The sequence below is a fragment of the Eleutherodactylus coqui genome, chromosome 8, assembly GCF_035609145.1.
Source record: "Eleutherodactylus coqui strain aEleCoq1 chromosome 8, aEleCoq1.hap1, whole genome shotgun sequence".
Classification (NCBI taxonomy): Eukaryota; Metazoa; Chordata; class Amphibia; order Anura; family Eleutherodactylidae; genus Eleutherodactylus; species Eleutherodactylus coqui.
In genome coordinates, this window is record NC_089844.1 from 87,470,218 (window position 1) to 87,495,098 (window position 24,881).

Sequence of the window (24,881 nt, forward strand, 5' to 3'; positions counted from 1 at the left end):
GTATGGAAAAATTCCATATGGAACCCAAAGCATCTCAATTTATGCTGCACATTTTCAGTACGGATTTCACCTCTTCAAATCCACAGCATTCCCAACCCGTTGGAACATAGGGAAACAAAAACGCTAAGGCAACAACCATGCATGTCTGACCGCTGGATTCCTTCTAATTAGCAGTATAAGCAAGAGAACAGAGCCTCAGTCCTAAATAATATTAGTAACAGCCGCGTAATCACCTCTTCCGTCACATATTAAAAAGTGTATCTATTAGACATACACTTTCAATCACATAATCCATATCTTGCTACCAGGAGTGAACCAGAGGACGGGGCGGTGAACGCCCCTAAACTATTGCCCCCCTTTTTCTTTCCCTCCCTTTTCTCTCTAGGATTCTGCCAATATATCTGGTCCTTACATGGACTGTTCCTACAGAAGTGTCAACGCCGACAAGCAATAATCTTCCTTAGATGATGGAGTTGGCTTGCTTGAGCACTTGGGGAATTCCAGAGTCATTGAAAAACTTTATGAGCTCTATCATTATTTTTATGGTTACATTTTTCTAAATGCTTCATATATCAATGCCAACCAGGAACGGAAATCTAGTATTGCAAAACAAACACATACTAGAAAATGTATCTTCTCAATGTATCGCTGTATGTTTGTCCCTTTCCTGTTACATGTACAAAACGGCTTTTATTCCTCAGCTTTTATTTTTTTTTTTACGCTCTTAATATACTGCGTACATGTGCCAAATCCCTAAACATAATCTTCAATTTAGTCAGTCTGGCCAGATAATCCCCTGTGCTCTATATCCTTGCTTTGTCAAAAGCAGCAAACAGATTTTATGTGCAAATGTTCTGGCCCCCCGATTCATGGGTTTTAGGGGCGGACGAATTATTGCACTACAATATCACAAAGGGGAACTTGCAGTTATGGAGGGTCAGAAATATTTTGGTGACCTGTTCAACGAGAAACTGCCTGGAAGAAAAGAGGGGTCTTGTTTCAGGAGCCATAAATTTAGCTGTAGGAATGTGTTGCAGTTCTGCTCCCAGGGGTCCGCAGAGACGTTCTTTCCTTCTGCACATTTTAATATGTTCACTGCCAGCAATAATTACAGATAAGGTAAAAGAATATAGAGGTGATAATTGGCTTTTAAAATCAAATGGAAACAGGCTCATCTCCTTTATCTCTTGTGAACTAGCCTGTTACCACTGAGAATCCCAGTCCAATTTACACTAAAGGCATAATGTATTTATAATGAGAAAGGACATAGCTGTATGGACATACTCAAATGTGACAGCAGTTAGATACCCTAAAATGCAAAAAGTGGTGTTGTGAATTTGTTTCTATTCAGAATTTCATAATAGAACCTTCATTCCACTGGTGGGGGAAGCCGGCCAGCATCCGGGCCACTGGTGGAGGGGGAAAAGCCAGCAAACAACCAGACCACTGATAGCGGGATGGGTGGAGGCAGCAAACAGCCAAGCCAATATTACAGGGGCAAGCTAGAAAGGAAGCAGGCCACTAATAGTGGGGGAAGCCAGCAAGCAACGGGTCCACTAGCGGCAGGGGGAAGCCTGCAAGGAATCAGGCCCCTGGTAGAGGGGGAAGCCAGAAAGCAACCAAGCCTCTGGTGGTGGTGGGGCATTGGCAAAAAAAAAAAAATCAAGCTATTGGTAGAGGGTAAAACTGGCAAAGAACCAGACCACTGCTAGGGGAGATTAAAAATTGAAAAGCAGAGCAAAGGCGCTTAGGGCTAGATGATAACACTCAGGATAATCATGGATAGTTGTACTCACATAAAGGAGGGCAAAGGTTTGAATACCACAAGGCACCCCCCTAAGTCCAGGAATGCATCAAATATTTTCCAGGCAGATGGAAGCAACTGCTTCACCAGGAATGGTATCTTTATTGAAACCAAATCTCAACTATCTTCTCAACACATTTTGAGATCATACATCATCCCCTTCCTCAGGTGTGTTATAACAGCGGAGATGGAGTCAGGTTTGGGTGCAGTCAGTGTCGGTAGAAATTTATCAACTTCAATTCAGTCTTCCCCGATTGTGAGCAATCCTTGAAAGAACCGAGATGGCTTTCCTACGGACAGGAACTCGTTTCAGGTTGGAAACTGCTGCGGTAAGCTGCTGCGTGGCTATCTCCGTTCATTCAAGGATTTCTAAAGCCTGAATTGAAGTTGGTACATTTGTACTGACATCGACTACACCCAAACCTGACTATGATGCCACAGCTGTGCTATTATAACCCTCCTAACGATAGAAATTATGTATGATTTTCCCGAAATGCATTGAGCAGATATGGCTTCAATAAAGATACCATTCCTGGTGAACTGGTTGCCTCCATCTGCCTGGTGAATATTTGATGAATTCCTGGATTTAGAAGGGTGCCTTGTGTTATTCTAACCCTCCCTACCCTCTTCATGTGAGTATAACTATCCTTCACGATTATACTGGGTGTTATCCAGCTATCATCTAGCCCTAAGCGCTTTGCTCTGTTTTTCTATTTATGAAATTAAATTTCCACGGTGTTGTTAAGGTTGATTGGAGTGGCTGCTGACTCTTATAATAAGTTTAAAAGGACGAATTGGTGGTTCGTACAAGGATTTATTGGGCTTCCTTGGATATTGGTTAGACATCCTCCAATGTCACACACCCGGTGCGTCTTATATTTCATATCTCTTTACACTATATAAAGTGACTCCTATGGTGCTTTTGAGAGCCGGCAAAGAACCAGGCCAATGGCGAGGGCTGAGACCACTGGGAAGGACAAGCAAAAACAAGAGCACTCGCAGGCTAACCGTAGTTACCCACAAGTTGGCAAAGTCACATCAGGATCCTGTTAGCTAGAAAGCCTTGAAAACACACTAGAAACCTACATATCAATTCCTGAACTATTCAAGGTAGCGATGGGACAGAATATATAAGCAACTAGTTTGTTACCTGCAATTTCGCGGAATTAGTATTTTTTTTTTTTAAATCTAATCTGTGTTTTGCTGCATATTGTGATTGTTCCCAGCAAGAGGAACCACGTAATCTTGTAGATATGATACCTTTTAATGGTTAACAAAAATACAGGATGTTATAGCGACCTTGCGAACCTCTTGGGTTCTTCTTCAGGATAAAATGGAATATCTCCCTGACAAATTTCATCAAAATCGCTTCAGTGGTTTAGCCGTGAAGAGGTAACAAACAGATAGAGAACAGTTACTTTTGCTTTGTAGTATTAGTATGGATGCACAAAGGATTTCTATTTAAAGTGCAAACAAGCGGTACATGAAGCCACTGGGCTGATCCAGACCGACATCTGCATTGATATAGGACAGAAATTATGGTCACATGGAAGTAAATTTCAAAGAAACCAGGATTCTCTCTCTAAAAGTATAACTATACCACAAAGCATGCCTTCTGCTCTCTGCATAAAAAATTAGCATTTTCCAGAGATGTCACAATGGAGTAACCATAAATGTAGAGAACAAAGGAAGATTCTATGTGTACTGAGGGATCTACAGTCTAACTGGATGAAGCATATATAATTTACAGATGTCCTCATTTAGAATCTTCGTTGATAACTCCGAGATATCAAATGTGTCCATTGATTGAACCCAAGAGAGATTTACATTTCATTGGCAAGCCATGTGTTTTGGTAATCACTAGAGATGAGCGAGCGTACTCGGAAAAGCACTACTCGCTCGAGTAATTGGCTTTATCCAAGTATCGCTGTGCTCGGGTCTAAAGATTCGGGTGCCGCTGCGGCTGACAGGTGAGTCGCAGCGGGGAGCAGGGGAGAGCGGGCGGGAGAGAGGGAGAGAAAGATCTTACCTCCGTTCCTCCCCGCTCTCCCCTGCAGCTCCCCGCTCCGTGCCGGCACCCGAATCTTCAGGGACGAGCACAGCGATACTCGGATAAAGCAAATTACTCGAGCGAGTAGTGCTTTTCCGAGTATGCTCGCTCATCTCTAGTAATCACCCAATACATGACGGAAATAATAAAAGAAGAGTAAACACACACAGTATATTCTATTACTAAAATGATAATTTCATGCAGAGACAAAAAAATATAAAAATAGTGTGTGGAAGTAAGTGTTTGACTGATACTATTGGACGTCTGCAACCTGGGCTCAAGTTTGGGCTCATTACACCTCTGCAGAGTTGATAAGGAGGGTGCCCCATAGAGAAGCTGAATAGTTGCTGAGGTACGAGACAAGAGGAGGCTTATGCAAAGATACTTTCTCGAATGTTTAAACCAACTAATATTAGAGAAATCTACATAGCTGTGACTTTAGGAATCACATTCCCAGCAGCTACATTTTGCATAGTTTCCAAAGTACTACTTCCTTATTGTCCATATAACCGTGGCCTTAAAGGGCTTGTCCAGGATTAGAAAAACATGGATGCTTTATTTCAAAAATAGCACCCCTCCTGTCCATGGGCCATGTTTGGTATTGCAGCTCAGTTCCAATTATGTGAATAACGTTAATGTGACCCTCCGGTCCTGGACAACTAAAGATGGCCGCACCACTTCTCCAATTACCTAATAGATTAATGATGCATACTAATAAAAGGTTTGTAAGACACTACATATAGCTTTGATTGGCCAGCAATACCCATGTAAGCAGCACTGGCCAGTCAGAGCGGCATGCAGTGTCTTAGACTACCCATGCATACTAATACAAAGTGCGCATCAGGTTATCAAAAAAGTAGTTTGGCCAACTTTGTTTGTGCCGAACCGAAGAGTTGCTTTAAGATGCAACACCACACACAACCTGTGGAGAGGTAGAGCATTGTCTTGGAGGGGAAATCTAACCCTAAACAACCCCTTTAATCTATGCTTAAACTATCCTCTTCAGTCAAGGCTGAGTAAAAGTGGATATAATATAAATATGCCTAATACGCTTCATGTCTAAACCATAAGAAGATGTGAAATAATGATCTACTATAAAAAAAGAAGTGCATCAATATCTCCGTGCACAGCATTACAGAAAACAGTGGAAGGTAAGTTACCATAGTAAAGTAAACCTACATCTCAGGAGACAAATCCACCAAGGAGTTAAATGTGTGCAAGACATTTAGCACATACATGTAGCTGCACTGAAAGACTTGTTGGTTCAAGTATCATAGATCCTATGCAGCAATGTAAAGCCCCGGTCTAGTCACGCAAGCAAACTGTTAGGATCTGTATAGAGGTGTCCTAAGCACCCATGCAGTGAAATAAAGAGCAATGCAATGAAAGGGTAAATGAGGTAATTCAACAACACTGTTGGAGCAGCCAATGGACTACGATCAAGCAAGTAAATGATTAAAAGGGAGGAAAACAGAGCGCCTCAACCTGTGCATGGGTCATCGCTGACCGGTGAGACATCTACTTAACCCAGATGCCATGTGCGGCTGATAAGAAGGGGTCATATAAAAAAATTCCATACATATCAAGTACATGCAGAATATAGTAATACAGCTTTACATCACTAGAACAGGCACATCCAAACATAATAAGTAGTGTAAGAGTGAACGACCGTATGAAGGACACCTGGCTGTCTTACCTATGATGCCGCTGTCTTTGCTCTCCAGGGTGGAGCTGGGGCTGCTGATGGTCCCGCTGGGACTAGTTCTGTTTGGGGCAGTTTTACTGATGCAGCTGTTCAGAGTGGAGCAAGGACTGGCGGTGCTCGGGGAGGTCGTGCTGTTTGTCAACGTTGAGCAGGGACTTATCCCGTGACTTGTCACTGTACACTGCAGGAAATCAACAACTAATTACCATAGTGTATATACGGGACCGAGTAACAAAGATTATTTCTCTCCCCTTGTGTCATCAGGTTATTAGCACCAATATATCACTTAGGCTATTTTAGAGTCATAATTTTTTCCTATCCAACACCACAAGTCTGTTCCGGCCCCTACAGGCAACTGCAGAAGACAGAGCTTTCCGTAAAAAGAGGTTACCCCATAAAGTAATCATTGTATCAAACTCTTACTTTGTTATACCCAGTTCAGAGAAAGCTGGGTGACAATGTATCCAGCATTTCAACTCTGACAGAGGTGGTCACCCACTTACCAGCCCACTGACAATGATATGAGAATAGGGAAGTTAGCACTACACAACTAAGCAGATCTGTCATTCAGGACTCTAGGAAAGCTGGATTACAACTATTGTGTTGTGACTGCATGCTGGTTATCATCAAGGTGCTCCAGAAATAATAAAAGCCTAAATGGAATATTAACACCCTAAGGAATAAGCGGGGTGAATATACGGCGTTTGGTCCTGGGTTTCAATCCCGGGCGATAACAAAAATACTGAGTGGGATTAAAGCCTCTGCTTCTGCAATTAAGCAGGAACAGGTTGGGTTCTCGGCTGTTAGTCACAGCTCAGAACCCAGAGGAGAAGGGAGAAGCAGTTTTTAACCGCTTCTGTCATCTCCTTTCCCGGTACATAGCGCTCAATGAATGCTATGTAGAGATGAGCGACCGTACTCGGTAAGGGCAATTTCGCAATCGACCACCGCGATTTTCGAGTACTTCACTACTCGGGTGAAAAGTACTCGGGTGCGCTGTGGGTGAGCGGGGGGTTGCAGCGGGGAGGGGGGGGGGGGGGGGGGAGAGGGAGAAAGAGAGCTCCCCCGTTTCCCGCTGCTACCCTCCACTCCCCTCTGCAACCCCCCACCCCACAGCGCACCCGAGTACTTTTCACCCGAGTGGTGAAGTACTCGAAAATCGCGGTGCTCGATTGCGAAATCGCCTTTACCGAGTACGTTCGCTCATCTCTAATGCTATGTACTAAGACCGCTGGGAATTCCCCTGCCACAGCAGAGCTGAAGGATCGTAGCAGACCCTGATCAGCTTTGCCAGTAACTATTGTCACTACAGAAAAAAGACCACCTGAATGACCGGGCAGGGTCTTATATGATGTCATGGAGGTCTTAGATGGTAAAAAAAATAGTTACATAAATAGGTAAAAAAAATTAGAGGATAAAATAAAAATATATTCATAAAAAAGAAAAGCCGACGCCAACCAGGACCACTGCTATATGCGCGCTGTAATCCGAAACCATACATATTATATATCAAAACGTCTGAAACAAAATGAGGAACCCATTCTCATACTTTACCCTAAATACATTAATTTAAAAATAGGATTCTTTTTAGCTTTTTAGCCACAATTAAAAAAATCTGAAAAAAGGCAGAGAAAAAAATATTTTAAAAATAGCCTTATATTTCATGGAAAAATAAACGCACCAAAATAATTTTGGTTGCTAAAGGAAAAAAAGGGCAGTAAAATCCCTAAAAAGTGTCCAATCCTTAAGGTACAAAACAGCCTGGCCCTTAAGGAGTTAAATAACTTCGCAAAATGGAACAAAATCAGTAATTTATATTTATACAGAGGAACAATCAGTAACTTTCCCGCCGTCTCAGCAGTGTAGCATACCACCGCACTCTCTATTTGCGTAGCACGACCATTCTCAATCACTTTGAATACGCTTACAAAGACAATTAAGTGATATGTTGCTACATCCATAGTGAGTTTTTGATAAAATGAGAAAATTTTTAAAGTGGTTGCCCTCTTTGGACAATTGCCTACTTTTTGGAAGTGTCCCATCCCTCAACAATAAGGCTGGGGCTACATGGTAACTTTGGCGACGAGAAGGATTGGGTGACCAAAAACCGCTGTGTAGTCCTGTGACCTTGCACTCTATAGAGGGTCAATGGTTTCATAATGTGAAGTTTTTGTGACCTGTGGGTCACAGGATAAACAGTGATCTTTGGATGCATGACCTCTGAAGTCACTGTTTGGCCCTAACATAAGGTGAAGCACAGAGTATTTTGCTACTAGGATTTCAAATGCAATCTGTAGAGGAAGCTCACAGTTTCCTTGGAGCGCCACCACAGGAGACATGAAGCATAACAGTTCCCATTTAAAGAGGTTTCCCCCACAAAATAAAGGTATTCCCTCTCCACAGGACTGGTGAGGTTCAGACTGCTAGAACCCCCATTGCTCATGAGAACCAGGTGCTGGAACGGCGGTGGAGCATATGCACGGTTTCTCCATTTATTTCAATAAGACTGCTGGAGATAGCCGAGAGCTTGAACCCATCTATCGCCGGTAGCCGCTTTGAAATTATTGCAGCAGTGATGGACATGCTTGACCGCCGCTCAATTCATTCAGCAACCTTCGAGCCCCCCATTCTTGTGATTAGAATAAGGTCCAGCAGTCAGACCCCTCAGATCATCACTATATCAATGCAAATATTTCAATACGTATCATCATCTATGGTCCAAAGATCAAAATGTAGCAGATTTAGCAGGAGATAACGGATACCCTCGGGGGGTAATTTGAAGGTCGTTTGAGCAAGTCATCCAAACAAGCCAGACCTGATCCTATAAGCCCTATTATCTATATCTAGGTATTGCATGATATAAACTGTTAGACATTACCGTGTGGATTCCAGTTTACTTCTTCAAATCCTCCTATTGGATTAAACAGACCTGAGACTCTTACAACTGATTAACTGAGCTTCTACAAGACCTCCAGTAGTGCAGTGGACAATCACCGCTTTTCTGGCATCTCCGCATTGGCTCCAGTACGGACTTGTAGAAGTACCACAATTAATTCCTTGTAAAAAGACATCTGTCAGTCCATTATAGTGAAGCCTGGAAATAGGCTAATCTGTAAGTAGGTTCCTCGAATGTATTTCTGTGCCTGTATAATGGCCAAGTGTCCTAGCCTGAGAGCAGGTCTAAAGGGTCTAAGAGGGCTCATGTGGACCCCCTTAAAGTTCACAGTTGCGATTCACAATCCATCTTATGTAACTGTTCTTATCCAATTTATTACCTCAGGTTGTTGCTGTGGAGTGGTCCTGGTAGTGTAGGACATAGAAGGGATGGACCTCAAGGCACAATATAATGTATGTTGTACTGGAAGACAGTGTAGTGTGATGCAGCATTGGTGGCGAATAGAGCTCCTAGAGAAATCGTTCATTGGCCAAAATGCTTTGTGTAGGTCTTTGTAATAATAGGGAGAGCTTGGGTGCCTGGAGTAAGCGCTAGGTTGCTTCTGGGCCTCGTGTGGCACAGAGTGTTAAAGCAGCAGTATGTAGTCCTAAGCTCTCGCTCACAACCTGATGGTTGCAAGTTCAATTCCTACATGATTCAGGTAGCAGGCTCAAGGTTCACTCAGCTTTCCATCCTTCCGATGTTGGTAACAGGAGTATAAATAAATTACCTGAAAGTGCTGCGGATTGGTTGGCGCTACACAAATAACAAGTCCCTTTCCCCTTTCTGCAAGTTTCGCATTGTCCTCCTATCGGCCGAAGGAAATGACACTGGCCATCAACAACATTCATTCTACACTACCCGACTAAGATGCAGAGAATCGCTGTGTGTTCTGTTTGTGAAAACCTCTCCCTCTTGTAATTGGCTTCCTTGCCTTCCCCTGGGGCAAGCACCTTTATGAAACTCTTTTGCTATGGGCTATTACTACATGTCCATCTTCCAGAGGTCTCCACATGGGTTAGACTGATGGCATCATGCGGATTTATGGTGCCAACAGTTTGGGTCATTGGACTCACAATCAGGTCAGGACATTTGAAACTGTCTATATTGCACTCGTATGCAGCTAATTATAGACAGCCTTATACTCTGCTCTTCTTCCACAAACACCACCACTCTTCTTCATGGCTGCATCTGGTATTGTAGTGTAGTTGCATTCATGGACAAGAGAGGCACCATTACTGGGGTAAATAGGAAATGCCTTATTTTCAATCCTAAAAAGTAGCCAGGTACGACTGCTGACTAGTTTCTAGGAGGACACCGCCTTAAAAACAGGCAGAATTTCTCTAGAAACTAGTTTATCTCATAGTACTCAGTTTATTGAAATCCTGCTTTGCACCAAGGAGAATAGAGACGGGACAAGGGGACTTCAGAGATGATGCCATACGAAGCGCAGATATTAAAAAACCCTGGAAGCAACAATGCAGTTCCGATGCTTTGATGAATACCAGGACCGGCTTCATTATAGGAGAATGTAAATGGCCCAGGAAAAGGGAGCACTACATCAAAAAGTGCGGTACTCCATCACAGGGCCGATTCATTAATAAAGTCTTGTGCAGCCCAACATATAGCAATAGACCATAGCAAAAGAGTTTCATAAAGCATGTCATTCGTGACATAAGATGGAAGAAGTTCAAGTCATTATCACTGGGTCACTATAAGTAATGAGGGTTGAGTGTCCCACTTACCATAGTTTCATTCTTCTCGTCCATGGATACTCGAGCAGAGTTTGGAATTCCTTCACCCAACAAGAATCCCAGTCTCGTCATGAGCTCCTGAGCGGCAGGAGAACAACCTGAGTTTTTGTCCAGAGCTGCTTCTAGATGAAGAACATGAAAACAGAAGATAAATTTGAGATCTTCTCAAGGAGATGACTTAGTTATATGGCTGGAAATGAAGGTGGGATTCACATTCGTTTTTGTAGACCGTATTTCAATTGGGGCATCAAATGAACATCAAGATCAAGCCACAAAGAAACTAAAGATACACTACAACCTCAGAGAACATAAGAGCATCCATGTTAACATCTGAACTCTAAGCTTTTGCATACTAAGTAGGCAAAGGTTTTCCAAGGAACTATAGGCTTTCGTGTACTGTACGTCTACTGAAAAAGACCTATTAGCGGATAGCATGGGGTCCGATGCTCCTACAGGAATCGGGGCAGCCTCATTGTCAATGCTGTTTGGGCCTGCTCCCCATATAACTATTCAATAGCTTCATTCCAATTACGTCCAACCTCCTGTCAGATCTGTGGATGCTGGCGTGAACCCTGGCTTACAATAGCAAATTAATTAACCCTCAAAATGAGGACTTCAAAGCAGCCACAAGCAAAGTGAGACAGCACGGGCTTGTCACCAGCCGTCATTTCGTATTTATTGTGCAGAGATTAAAGAGGTCTGACAAGTTAGCTGAAGTTTCCACTAAATATGCATCCATAGGTTGGGGAGAGGAAGCATAAGTAGCTGGACCGGGTGCCAGACATGTTCTTTGCTGAGGGATGGTGGTAAAAAACTAAAATAAATGTAAAAACAACACCTGATATTCACACGTCTGTAAGTACATGTAAATGTTTCAGGAGGTTCTCAGAAATGGAGATTTGGGGAGGAGTGATCATGGGGGCAGACATTTTTCTTAACTTCCTACCTATATACTCAGTGATGACTGTTAGTCTTTCTGAAAAGGCTGATAACGGGGAACAATGAACTGTGCTGAACTACACAACCAATGTCCTTTTAAAGGTGTTGTCTCAACAGGTATTACCTGTCATGCAGACACCCCAAACTGAATGGTAGAGGGTGGCCGTACATGCGCACCACTACTCCATTCACTTCAATGGGACCTCCGGAGACCGCAGAGGTCTCTGGAGGTTTCATAGAAGTGAATGGAGTATTGGTGCAGGTGCGTGACTACCCACTGCCATTCATTTCAGAATTGAGCCTCAGCTGGGGTGTCTGCATGGCAGATAAAACTTGTGAGACAACCCTTCACCCTTTCCAACCCAATTTCCCTGCCCCCTACATACTATTTATTTTGGGTGGGAAAGCGCCCGTTGTGGATTCCTTGGAATTACTCGTAAACACATGAAAATGACCTGTCATGATGATTTCATTAACACTTTTTTGAAAATTAAACATGAGTTAATATATTATATAAGCATATATAACACTATGCAGAAGAGAGATCCGACGTCGGACCTAACTTGTACACAGCGTTAGAAATATGTTGGGCAATCTCAAGGTTGGACGAGGTCAGACATGGGATTGGAAGGAGTGGAGAGTGGATTCTGAACACTAGTAGCTGTTGAGGTGGGAAGCAATAGAAAAAGAAAGACTGGATGAGAGTCAGATAATTCCTGGCCCAGTTGAACAGTAACAGGTAGTATTATTCAAAAATATAGAGGTTATGCTGTATCTATAGGGATGGCCAGCCAGTCATGTTTCCCACACATGGCGCTTTAAGACTAGATTTGGTTCTTGGACGCAGAACTATAGATGGGTTTTTAAGTAGACCAGTCTGTCCAACTGAAGTCAAATCCTGTCTTTTTTCAGCAATTACTGTAAAATCACATCAAAATGTCACGATTTAGCTGCAACTCTACATTAAAAATTGTGCAATTTTGCAGTAATGGCTGCAAAAAATACAATTTGACCACAGCGGGTGAATGCACCCTAAAAGCACGTCACTGATGTAATGATCTCCCAGCTCTGTAGAGTACATGAGTCCTTACACAGGTTGTCTCATTACAGACATCAGAACGCAGCCTCCCAGGGTGGTCAGCTGATCCCCAGTTCCGGCTCTCTTCAAACAGCTGATTTTGCCAGAGAAAGCATTGGCCACCCATGGTATTAAATGGCAGCCGTTCAGATAAATGGCCATCCTTGTAGAGCGGCGATGGCTTGAGCCCGCAAAACCTGGAGCCACCTGTACAGAACAGCTTTCTGGTGTGGCTCACAGAGAGGGTTCCCAAGCAGTAGATCCCGCACTAGGATGTACAGATTATTCTAGTAGGGTATATAGACAGAATACATCTTCATTAGACAATCCTTTTAAAGGGGTATTTTATGAAAAACTATGTTCCCCATGCAACAAAATAAGAAACAGCAATATATTCACCTGTATCGGCTCCCCGCAACTCAGGTTTCCCCAGTGACATAATGTTTATAGGCTACAGCAGCCCGTTTATGAGCTGTCACTTTAGCCAATGACAGATCAGTACTCGATCACTGAGCTCTGTCATTGGCTGCAGCAGTCTGTGGCGTCTGGCACCCGGGCTGGCTGCCGCATGTAAACATACATAGGGAATGGAGGACTAGGTAGCGAGCGGACCGGGAGATGCAGGAAGTGGTAAGATATAAGTATATGTCTGCTTGTTATTTTGTTGTACAGGGGACATAGTTTTACATTAGAAAAACACATCTTGGACAACCCCTTTAATTTGCTGATCATATTTACTGAACATGCTGCAAAATAACCGCTTATCCTCAATTTCTGAGAAGGCGACTCAAAGGTGACAACCAATATGGCTGCACTTCCTGTTGGCATTTTTGCTAAATTAGCCCCCACAAGTGAACAGAAAATTGTTTAATGGTGAAGTGAACAATCCAGTACATTAGCCATGCAGGTTGTGTGTTTCCAGCACATACTACCCTGCACATAATAATTAGCATCATAATCTTAACAATTGACACTACAATCCCAAAAAAAAAGGATTCTTCTAAATAATCATTTACTCAATCTTCAAATATTAAATGGGTTGTACGGGGTTAACAAAAAAAAAATGCTGTCTATTAAAAAAAAAAAAAAAGAAAAAAAAACGGCTCCACCTCCGTCCTCAGGTTGTGTTTGTTACTGCAGCTCACCTTCCCCGAGGTGAATGGGGCTGGGCTGCAATACCACACACAACCTTTGACAGATGTGGCGCTGTTTATGGATAAAGCAAGGAGCACTTGCACAATGCAACAAAAAGTCAACGGCAATTACTAATATTTATGCAAATTAACCTTTTCCTAATAATACAGATCAATGATAATACAATCTGACTGGAGATAAATGCCTCCTCTCTGACGGTGACATCTGCTGACATGTTCTTATTTTACCCTAAAAAAAAGTCTGTGGGAAATCAAAAAAACAATCTAATTTATGCCACTTTAACGTTGCCTTTCATGATCTCAGCCTTGAATGCCCACATTAACCCCTGGTGTCCTGGAGGCAGAGATTTCCCACAGCTCCCTCCCCTGCCCTACAGAGAAGATAGCAGCTGTCTCTAGAGGACAGGAAGCTTAGTTAACCCCCTCCCTGCTCCCAATGCCAACAGCTTGGAGGAAAGCAAGAATTTCCTTATTACTTCAGTTGCCAAGGTTAAGTTGTTAGGCAGTTCCCGGGCAATACCACTGAGCTGTGCCAAACTTTGCTTGGAGTCTGATCCATATTAAAAGTTAACCTTTTCCCTACCACGCTTTCCATGCCAGCCTTGTAATGGTTAAACCTCTCCAAATTAACCCCTTCTGAGACATTTGCAGCAACAGCTGGTAAGGACATTAATGCCCGGGCAGAGCTGAAGCGGGCTAAATTGGTTAATACAACCGTGGCAAACTGCTTTATAGCAAGAGGGTAACTTAATCCCTTCACTGCCTCCCTGCACTGACAGGAAAATCAAGTTTTTCTCACAGTTTACAATGCATGGGGTTTGCAGGTTGAGGTGTCAACGGAGCCAAATAAAACATGGATATTGTGTATTGAATTAAACAAAGAAGCCATGTCTAACCTGCCAGCCTTCTCACACCCTTTCATTGCTGCAAAGCTCCCAGATAGAAGACGGCTGTCAAGTCTAACAATGCCTCTTGTTTAAAGCTGCATTGCTAGCGCTTCCATTCATGGAAAAGTTTTGCCGAACTCTTCCTGGACAGAAGTTTCTTCTTAAAAGCTAAAGATGAAAAAGAGAGATAAAAGACAGGAGGACACTCACCATTCTGGTTGGAGTCCGGCAACTCTGAGACTTTTCTCAATGGCATTACAGCTGCATCTCCTGGCACTCGCGGACTCTCAACATACTTGGGCTTCCTCATTGGCCCTGCAATGAATAAGGTTTGGGCATGTCTTATTCTTCCCAGATGGGATGTGTGAGAGCTTCATGACGCGCTGCCTCAGTTCTCACAGTCAGATTAAGCTTAGCATGAAAAAAACCCTCTGGAAAGGAGGAAGCACCATCACCGTCCGCTGACAGCTCCAAACTGTCTACAGGCGGCACCCGCAGTCATCCCTGCTATGTGAACGTGCCCAGGAAGATGACAAGCAGTTACTTAGCCGTCCCAATGCGGAGAATGGATGCATTCCAGGAAAGGGCAAAAGGACGGTAACTTGTCCTCCCAGAGAGTGCTGGGACTTTCTGTATCAGTGACCTGATGATGGGGGTCCTAAGGAGAAAAGTCCCACTAGGCTCAGGACAGGAGTTGGAGTTTAAAGGGAACCTGTCAGCACCTTTGTGCCATTTAAACTACACTATGGTGATCAAAGGTGTGGGAACGGGGAGCGGTATTTCATACTCATCTGGGCACCCATTCCTCTGCCGTGTCCCCGCAAAGCTGCCGCACACACAGTGTGATGACTCACTCAGCTGTGTGCTTGTTTCCCATTCATCCCTATGGCCACGTTCACACACAGACGGTAGAACGCCGCAATTTTGATCGCAGCACTTTACAGCGATTTTTATGTGCATTTTAGAACGTAGATTTACGCGTTCTACAGCGTTTAATGCACCCCTTCACTCTAATGGGTAATGAGGTGCTAAAAAAGTGTGAAAGTGCGCCAAAATAGAGAAGATGGCGCTTGAAAATCACAGTGCTTTCTAACAAGCGCAGGTCTGCGAGGCCCCACTGAAATCAATGGGAGTGTTGTACCGCAAAACGCCACGATAATCGCAGTAAAAAGCGCATGTGCGAGAGCAGCCTAAGGCCAAATGCACACGGCCAGGTCAGATTCCGTATGTAGGATTCCGCAGCGGAACCCGACCCGATGCTAGGCCAGTGACCCCTGTGTATCTGTCTGCAGTCAGCGCACATGCGCAGTAAAGATGATTCTGCGGCGTTGCTGGGCAAAGACACTGATTCTGCAGATCAGACGGTTTCCGTGGGCTACAATAGAAGCTGTCTGTGCGGTATCCGCGCCGGAATTTTGCGATTTTTCCTCCACAAGCGGAAAATCACTATTGATTTCCGATCGTGGACAGGATAAAGTGATTTTCTATAGCATGTCTATGGGCAGTATTTGCTGCAGAATCCAGAGGTGAACACCTGTCCCAGATTCCGCAATGTAAATACACCTGTGTGCATTGGGCCTAAGGCTAATTTCACACGGCGTGTGCAGTATCGGGCCATTATTGTGCTCGCCAATGTGTGATTTTCTCGTGGATGTGAAGCGTTTTTGCATTAAAACAGTCTTGCATCACTTCGCTGAAGTAGCGATCCTCTGGCGCGGCTGACAACCATGGCGAAAGATGATTTTCAATGGAAAACATTGCATTGCACACGCATGTACCTAGTTCGCAATGCACAAATCTCCACGAAATTCTCAGCCGTGTGGAGAGCGAGCGAAGACAGCCTTCTGAAAAGAGTCACATCTTTGCAGAAACAGGGTGCCTGGTAATTATGAAGCACAGCTCCCCGGATTCCCCATAACAAGCTGCTACACTTTATATAAAAGGTGTCCTGAAGTGGCGCACGGAGGCTCATTCACATCTCCGCACAATGCTAGAACTGTCCAGTAACCCAGCAACTGATATTATCTAGATAGCTGTATTCACTTGGGAGAGTACAATGTAGGTCAATGAAAAACGGTTTTATGTGCAATTTTACTAAATGTACGGTGTGTTTTTGCCCCCAAATTAAACAGATTGCATCACATTTACATCAGTTTTTCTCATGATTTAAAAAAACAAATCACGTGGTCCAATAGCAGGCGGAGTTCACACTAACATTTTTTGTTTCTGTCTAGCTGCTCTGTTGTGGGAGCCGCCAAACGGCTAGAAACGAACATTAAAAATGGAATTAAGGCCGAAAATCCAGAAACAGGTTAAAACAGAAGGTCTCCAGCTTCAGTGCATGACTATGAGCTGGAAAACAAGTGTTTTCTTTACATTTGCCGTTCCCACGATGGAACAGCTAGACGGAAAGCAAAACCCTGGTGTGAAAAGGCCTGTAACATGCCTTAAAAACGGATCATACTCATGCTGCTCGCGTGGCATGCCAGTTCGATACTTTTTTTTTCATATGGGCGATTTTTAATCAAGAAGTGCCCAAAAATAGGACATGTGGAGAACTTGGAAAAATTGCTTGTGTAAATTGACCTTTTCAAATAAACGTGTTCATCTCGGAATCGGACAGAACTCGCGTGGGAAACTCGCCCATGAGAATACACCCTGAAGAGTAGGCAAGGGCAGGAGGCTCAGGATTATAACAGTGCTACATGCAAACCAGCCGCAGTGCGATATCTGCATCATCAGAACTCAACCAGTATATGAACCCGTTATAGAAGACCTCATCAGTATATATAAATATATATGAGACTTACTGAAAGCTGTCTATACAGGAGGTATATAATTAACACAATTGTTAATGAGCTGCACTTCATGCACAGTGGTGGCAGGGGGGACTTCCTAGATATGGCGTATACTCTGAACATCAGATTTTGAATCCTATTTATGCTACATGTAATATAGTAGTATTTACAGTGACTGATCACCCAGTGACTGCAATGCATATAGTGCTAAATAAAATGTTTACATCTAAAGAGTATATAGCATAAGAACTCCCACATTTACCGAATTACTAAGAACATTTCTGAAAGGGCAAAGCTTCCGATTCTCTCGAACACAAAACACTTCCATAAAATGTAATTTACAAATAATATATAAATGTACTAAAAACATGTCTTCAACTTGTCAATTATATAATAAACAGTTAATGGAAAATAGGAAATAATGCCTTACGGAAGTGCAGCTGCATCAGCCCGCTAATGAAATGGTTAAAAGTTTGCTATAAGTTGCATCATGTGGTGGAAGGACAGGAATGTGAAACAATCACTGGAAGCAATTAAATAGAGCACAAAAGACAGTCTTCCTGTATGGGCAGCCTGGTAAAGCGAGTAAGGCTGCCACCTACTGGATGAGGACAGAACTTCATCCTATTACCAATAACATACAATGTAGGCGGTACACTCATTCTGTCACTGCTAATAACATGCTTTATCACACTTTCTTCTATTAGGAGGGGTATAACAAGCCGTGTTTGTAAGTTCTTAGATGCTATCCAAATTCTGCAGTCCATTTCTTCCCTTCTAGCTGTGATTCAGAGGCCGGACTTTGATGGGTGACTCGGACTTTAGCTCCATTCCTCGTGTTTATTCAAAATGAAGTTTACCTTCTGAGGCCGGGCTCACACAAGAGTATTTCGCAGCATGCTGACTACAAGACATAAGCGTGCAGCATGCAGCTATTACACAATGGCATTGCATACTGGCCATGTGCAGCCAATCGCCATGTACTATCTTGGCGTATTTGCATGTGTAATACGCGCCAAGATAGAACATGCTGTGATTTTTCCGGCACGTGCATTTTGTGCAATTCGGGTGAGCGACAACATAGCCGCCTACTGGATATTGGTACAGCGTATTAAGCGCGAGTAATACACTATGACCATACGCTCATAGTGTCACAGATGCTACTGATGCCCCCATAGCTCCTGCCACAGACACACACATGTTCTTCATATGCTCCCATAATGCCTGCCATAGATGCCCCATTAGAAAATATTATTGGCCTATCTTCCGGATAAGTCAACAATAGTAGATTGGCAGGGGTCTGTTGCCTGAATCTCCCTACTGATCAGCTTAGGCTAATGCACTCATGTGCTGAATTGAATTCTGCAGGAATCGGTCAGCTCCGTTCTTACTGTAGTGGCCAAGCTTGGTATTGCTGGGCAAGCTCCCACTGCTTGGAAACTTTGCACCCACTTCAGCTCGATGAATTCAGTTTTCCATGTAGATTGCAGGAAACCAGCAGCAACAGATGAAGACCTGGGCTGCTTTTGAAAACTTAGGTACGCTTCAACCCCTACTGAATCTCCTTGCCCCCCCCCCCCCCCCCGCCACCCTCTAAAATATTGCCCAAAGCAATGTCTGTCACTGCCTACTCCATAAAGAACATTGGCACAATTCTTGAAACTCTGAAATGTGAACGTGGCAACACAATTAGCGATTCATTTCGTTGACTTGCTCATATGGTTCTCCTTTCTGAATGTTTATGAGAACATAACGGCCATGTAATTGCCCCACTTGTTAATATCTGCAGTTGCTCGAGCTCCAGTAACTGGCACCTGGTGCCGCCTGTAAACCCAGCAGAGACCACAGGAGAGGCGGCCAAGAGGGTCCTAACATGGTGCTTTGTGTAACCTAATTAGATGAGGTCCTTCCACATTGGTTGCTCAGACTTAGGTTAGATTCACACGGCCGATTTTTCCGTCTGATTTTCCGTGTGCCAAAAAACTGACTGAATTCGGACAGAAATAAAGCAAAGTACTTTAAATGGTTATATTCACATGGGCGATTTTCTAATTGGCGAATATACTGAGTAAAAAAAAAAAAAAAGATTGCACTTGCATGGTGACCATAAATAAAAAAGATTGAGGAGGCGATTTTTAATTTTTTTTTTATGCAGGTAAAAAGTGCATGCAATATAGGTGAAAATTGCTGAAACGCATGAAAATCACATTAAAAAATCAGACTGATTTTTGAACTTTGAATTTGCAATCACCTGTGTGAATATAGCAGTAGTGTATATTCACACATGGGGGAGGGGGTATTTTCTACAGTCACTGCAGCCACAGTGCTCCCCTCACTTCCACATTTTTTGCGCCGTTAGCGCTTCCTTCATCTAGCAGCTTCAGGTATTTGGCACCTACAGAAGTGGCATCCCCTGCCCAGCAGCGTGGCACTCGCCAGAGGCCCCCAGGTACTGGAAAAAAGGCTCAGTGATCGCATGAAGAATTGGGAGGTGAGCGGAGCACGGTGGCTGCTGAAATCTGCTGCAGAAACTAAGCTGATTTCTAGTCAAATTCTGCACCAATGGCAAGTGCGATTTCTATCTTTTGTGCGTGCGTTTTTCACGCATGCTTAAAAAAATGCTTATTAAATGAAGAAAAAGCCCATGTGAATATTCATGCTGAAATGTTTTACCTCCGTCCTATTTTGGACCAAGGTTTTTGGTCTAAAAATTTGACAAAATTTGCCACACAGGTAAGTCAGGTGTTTCCAACGGTTTAGGCGCATTTTCAGCTGTCTAGGACCTACTGTTGGCCGTGATTCATGGCCTGATATTGAGCTTCCTAACGTGATTTATCCGTGGATGTGAGGCGATTTTATATCAAAACTGCCTTGCATCACTTCGGGGAAGTAGCGATCCTCCGCCTCACATTGCACTCGCATACACCTAGCATTAACTCTGGGGTTCTAGTATAGAAAAGGGGGTAAACTGTGAATAGTCTGCTCCTATTAAACCTAGGGTGTCCATTCAAAACAATGGCGCAAGCACATCTGTTCACATTAGTGGTGATCACATCATCTATGGTCCTGCTGCTACTGCAAGATCTTTGGTCTTTGCTATTGCCTGTCCCTGTGTGTACAGGGTCAGAGGCGCAACTTCAAGCTTCTGGGCCCAATGCAAAATCTGTAACAGGGCCCCCAACTATAATGCTTTATTCATACTACTGGGCTCCCTATATGGAGTAGAGAGGCCTTATGGGCCCCCCTAAGGCTCCTGGGCCCGGGTGCAATCGCATCCCCTGCACCCTCTATAGTTACGCCCCTGTACAGGGTAGAACCCGCACCCCGGGGAAGATGTGCGAGTGATCTCTAGTGTTATCTGTTGGAGAGGACTGATTGGGCAGGGAGAGGGAGGACTGTGTAGCCACGTATGTCTGGCTGCAGAGTTCTTCTGATGATAGATCAATTCATTGCGGAATCATTAAGGCAGCGGTCAGGAGCCTCCGGATCTACCGGACCTTCCTGCCTCTCGACGATAAGGCGCAGATGTTTTTCAGCAAGATTTTATATTTGCCTTAGGCCAGTATCAGATCTACGTCTGAACCTCTAGCCGGAGGTTCATCTCAGATCCAGCTGAAAATACTGGAAGAAAAAGTGCCGCATGCAGCCCAAAAGCTGGGTGGAAAGCAAGCGGATCCCATTATAGTCAATGGGGTCCGTCTGGCACTGTTTGGTTCCATCCAGATACTGAGCCAGTTGGCCATAGGGATTCCCCCTTTCACGGCTCCCTGAATGAAGCAGGAAAGCCGAATCCCTGCCGCAAATGTGAAACCACCCTTAGGCCAGTCTCACACGGGCGATCCGGGTTCCGCATGCAAGAGCCCGCAGTGGATCCAGCTCTGACCCCGACTGGCAACCCATGTATTTTTTAAAATATTTGTTCTTCCCGCACCATTGCTAGGCAATGATGCAGGTACCCGCGGCCTATCCGCAATGTTAATTGCAGATGGGCTGCGGGTCGGACGGCTTCCAATAACTATAATGGAAGCCGTCCGTGCGTATTCCGCAAAAAAAATAGAACATGCTGCGATTTTAAATCCGCTTGTGGAAATCGCAATCGCTATGTGCTTATCTGACCAGATATGCGAATATTCCATTTTTTTTCAATGTGTGTGGAATATCGCAGGTCGTGCACAGGGGTGACAATTGCGAATTCCACAATTGAAATGCAATCGTGTGAGACCAGCCTTAGGACTAATGCCCATGGCCGGATTTCCGCTGCGTTGTGTGCGTCGTAAATCTGCGGCATTGCCCCGCAGCTGTTTGAGCTATTAGGTTCAATAGAAGCTATGTTCACACTGTGGAATTTCACCGCGTGACAAACCACGGCATGTTCCAAATGCCGTGGGATACGCGCGGCCAGCTTCCACTGTAGTCAATGGAAGCCGGCCGTCACGCCATACTTCCATTGTAGCATATCTGACACTGCGGGCGCGCCACACGCTGTACTGCGCATGTGCGCCAGCCCTCCATGCAGGACGCGTACAGAGGGTCCAGAGTGGTAAGTATGGAGGGTTTTGGGGGGCGCCGTGGCGTACTCCGCTGCGATATTCCGCTGACGGAGTCAGTCACTCCCGCGGGCATGAGCCCTTATAGTCAGAAAGATTCAGTATATAAAGAGGAGAGCTTCATATCAGTGGCAAATGAAGTGTTTAACCACACAGTTACACAAAATAGACCCGTGCGAAGCGAAGTAATTTACTCGTTTCTTTTGAAGATCTGCGCAACTCTATTCTGATAAAATAGAAAATAGTTTCAGTTCTGCCCTAAAGAACCCAACAGCCGCCGTCCACAGGAGCCAAGTCAGCAAGAACGTCATAATGAATTTTTCCATACTGACTGCCATGCTTTAGAACTAAAAGACCCAGCATACCAATCAGGAGAGCCAAGACTTGCAGTACATGCATAGGCCTCACAAAAATTAGAACCATACAACACTGTATACAGATACAAAAACTGCAGTTTAGAAGTTTTTGCACAATAACATATTCCTGACTGCATGTTTCCATATGGCGCTCCATAAAAATACCATATAGTCCAGTTCAAACATTGTGGATTTGTTGTGGCTTTTGCAATGATCATCTATGACAATTAGTACAATAGTAAGTACAGTGCGATCAGGTTTCATAAAGCAGAAAATAATCTGTACAGCATTCAGGACATTCCGTGGACCGGCAATGAAAGGGTTAAATCCACCGGTTCACACACAGAAGACTTGCTGCATTCGGCAAAAACTTGCAAAACTTTCCCAATGGCTAACATGGATTTCCTGCAAATTCACCCTAAGTATTCACAGGATGGAATCTGCTGTGAAAATGGCACTATTTTTCCTATACATACAGTTGCACATACAAGCATACAGCATCTCACAGAGGTATATAGACCTCCACAGAGTAAAACAGATGCCGTAATACAATTTCACACAATTTCGTACCCAGATGGAATACAGTCAGGGTCATCAGGACTTACATAGAGTATCATGTTATTCTTGCTACCTTTGACATATCTGTTTTAGCCTCTGAATGTAAAACTGAATTTTTCACTGCCAGCAAGCAGAGATATTGAATTAAACATGCTTTTTTTGCATGAAGGAAAGCACTGATGGCTTTAAGTGGGATTCTGGGACTTTTTAAAATTTTCTTCTACTGATGACCAATGGGTCATCGATAAAAAATGGGTGGTGACCTACATCTCTGATTCCCACAGATCAGCTGATTCTCAGGGCCACTGTCAATGTGGTCAGCGCAGAAAGCGCTGACCGTAGCACAGTGGCTGGGGTTGGCATTACAGCCACAGCTCCCATCATCAACAGAAAAACTAAAATCCCCAGAATACCCTTTTAACCTTAACTCACTATACATTAGTCTCACAGATTACAGACCTCCGACATGGTTGCGGGAACATTTCGATACTGTGACTTTGAGGAGGGATATTAAAGCAAGTATCAAAGATATTTTGAAAATTGAAAGTGTGGCGAGTACTTCTGAAGCACAGCCAAACACACACAAAATCTGCACATTTTGTCTGTACCAGAAGCACAGGATGGTCAAGTTCTCATGCCACTCCTGCAGCAGCGCCATTTGTGGCGAACACACTGTTCCAGTTTGCAATGACTGCAAGGAATAAGTTTATTTAGTCTGATAGGTTTTAGGTAAATGTAATAAATGTCCTTTCATACAAGTTACTTTTTTACTAATACAATAAATAAAATATTGAAGTTTAATTTGGTTAGTCTGTGTGATTAATATGTAGTGCTAGGGCTACACAGCGACTTTTGGCCCCAAAAGAAAATTGTGACCTCACATTAAAGGTGAATGAAGTTGCAGATCACAAGAAATCCATTGAAGTTTCAGCCAAAGTCACAGTGTAGCCCTAGCCCTATTAACCTTTCACCTGTCAAATCCAAAGCAAAGCAGCAATTATGTGAATCTACTGTTCCAGTTTTGGAACATTGGTAGACGAAAGGTTAATATCGGTTTGCCGTGCCCAGTGGATGTGCCCAAAATTGCTCTAGGTTAGGATTGTGTTATACACTGAACAATCATTGCATTAGGAACAGGTCAGTTAATCTTCTTGGGCGATCATAAATTTTAGACACCAGGAACAGATTCCACAAGGTAGAAAAACCTCCTCCATGCTTCACCTGACCCATGCCTGCTGCAGCCAATCTGACAGTTGGTGCACAATTTGCGGATAAACAGGAGCAGATCTCACAGCTCTTCCAGCATGTCTCAAACATGTTCAATATGGTTACAGTCCGGTGAGTTTTGGGGGCCAAGGCAGTGTGGAGAATTCATTGTCATGTTCCTTCAACCACTCCAAGAGTCGTCATAAGCGGCTGCACATCCAAGTGAAAGAATGGATAAAGTGGGGTACCACAAGGCTCTGTCCTAGGCCCAGTGCTATTCAACATTTTTATAAATGATCTGGAGGAGGGAATTGATGGGAAATTGATCAAATTTGCCGATGACACAAAGCTAGAAGGGATAACTAACACTAGGGAAGAGAGAGTATTCAAAAAGATCTAGAAAAGCTTGAACAGTGGGCGACAAATAGAATGGTATTTAACAAGGAGAAATGCAAAGTCCTACATCTGGCAAGAAAAAGGAAAAAAAAGCACATACAGAATGGGAGGAATTCGGCTAAGCAGCAGCGCATGTGAAAAAGACTTGGGTATACTAATAGATCATAGACCAAACATGAGTCAACAGTGTGATGCAGCAGCCAAAAAGGCAAACACAATTTTGGGATGTATTAAGAGAAGCATAGAGTCTAGATCCCGTGAGGCAATTATCCCCATCTACCCTTCCTTAGTCAGACCTCATCTGGAATACTGTGTCCAGTTCTGGGCACCCTACTTTAAAAAAAGACATAGACAAACTGGAGCAAGTTCAGAGAAGAGTTACCAAGATGGTGAGCGGTCTGCAAATCATGTCCTATGAGGAACGGTTAAAGGATCTGGGAATGTTTAGCTTGCAAAAAAGAAAACTGAGAGGACACTTAATAGCAGTTTACAAATATCTGAAGGGCTGTCACAGTGCAGAGGGATCAGCCCTATTCTCATTTACACAAGGAAAGACTAGAAGCAATGGGATGAAACTGAAAGGGAGGAGACACAAATTCGATATTAGAAAAACTTTCTGACAGTGAGGGTGATCAATTAGTGGAACAGGTTACCACGGGAGGTGGCAAGTTCTGCTTTGATGGAAGTGTTTAAACAAAGGCTGGACAAATATCT

General features: G+C 43.7%; 1 protein-coding gene across 4 annotated transcripts in view; it reads right to left on the bottom strand.

Annotated features, from left to right (window-relative positions):
- TANC1 (tetratricopeptide repeat, ankyrin repeat and coiled-coil containing 1) overlaps positions 1-24,881 on the bottom strand; it is a 212,609-nt gene that overhangs the window by 82,681 nt on the left and 105,047 nt on the right. For all 4 annotated transcript variants that reach the window (XM_066575989.1, XM_066575991.1, XM_066575988.1 and 1 more), the window contains exons 4-6: positions 14,517-14,621; positions 10,240-10,370; positions 5,551-5,740 (exon numbers count right to left, since the gene is read on the bottom strand). In XM_066575989.1, coding sequence (XP_066432086.1) covers positions 5,551-5,740; positions 10,240-10,370; positions 14,517-14,621 — 426 coding nt within the window. The remainder of the gene's footprint in view (positions 1-5,550; positions 5,741-10,239; positions 10,371-14,516; positions 14,622-24,881) is intronic.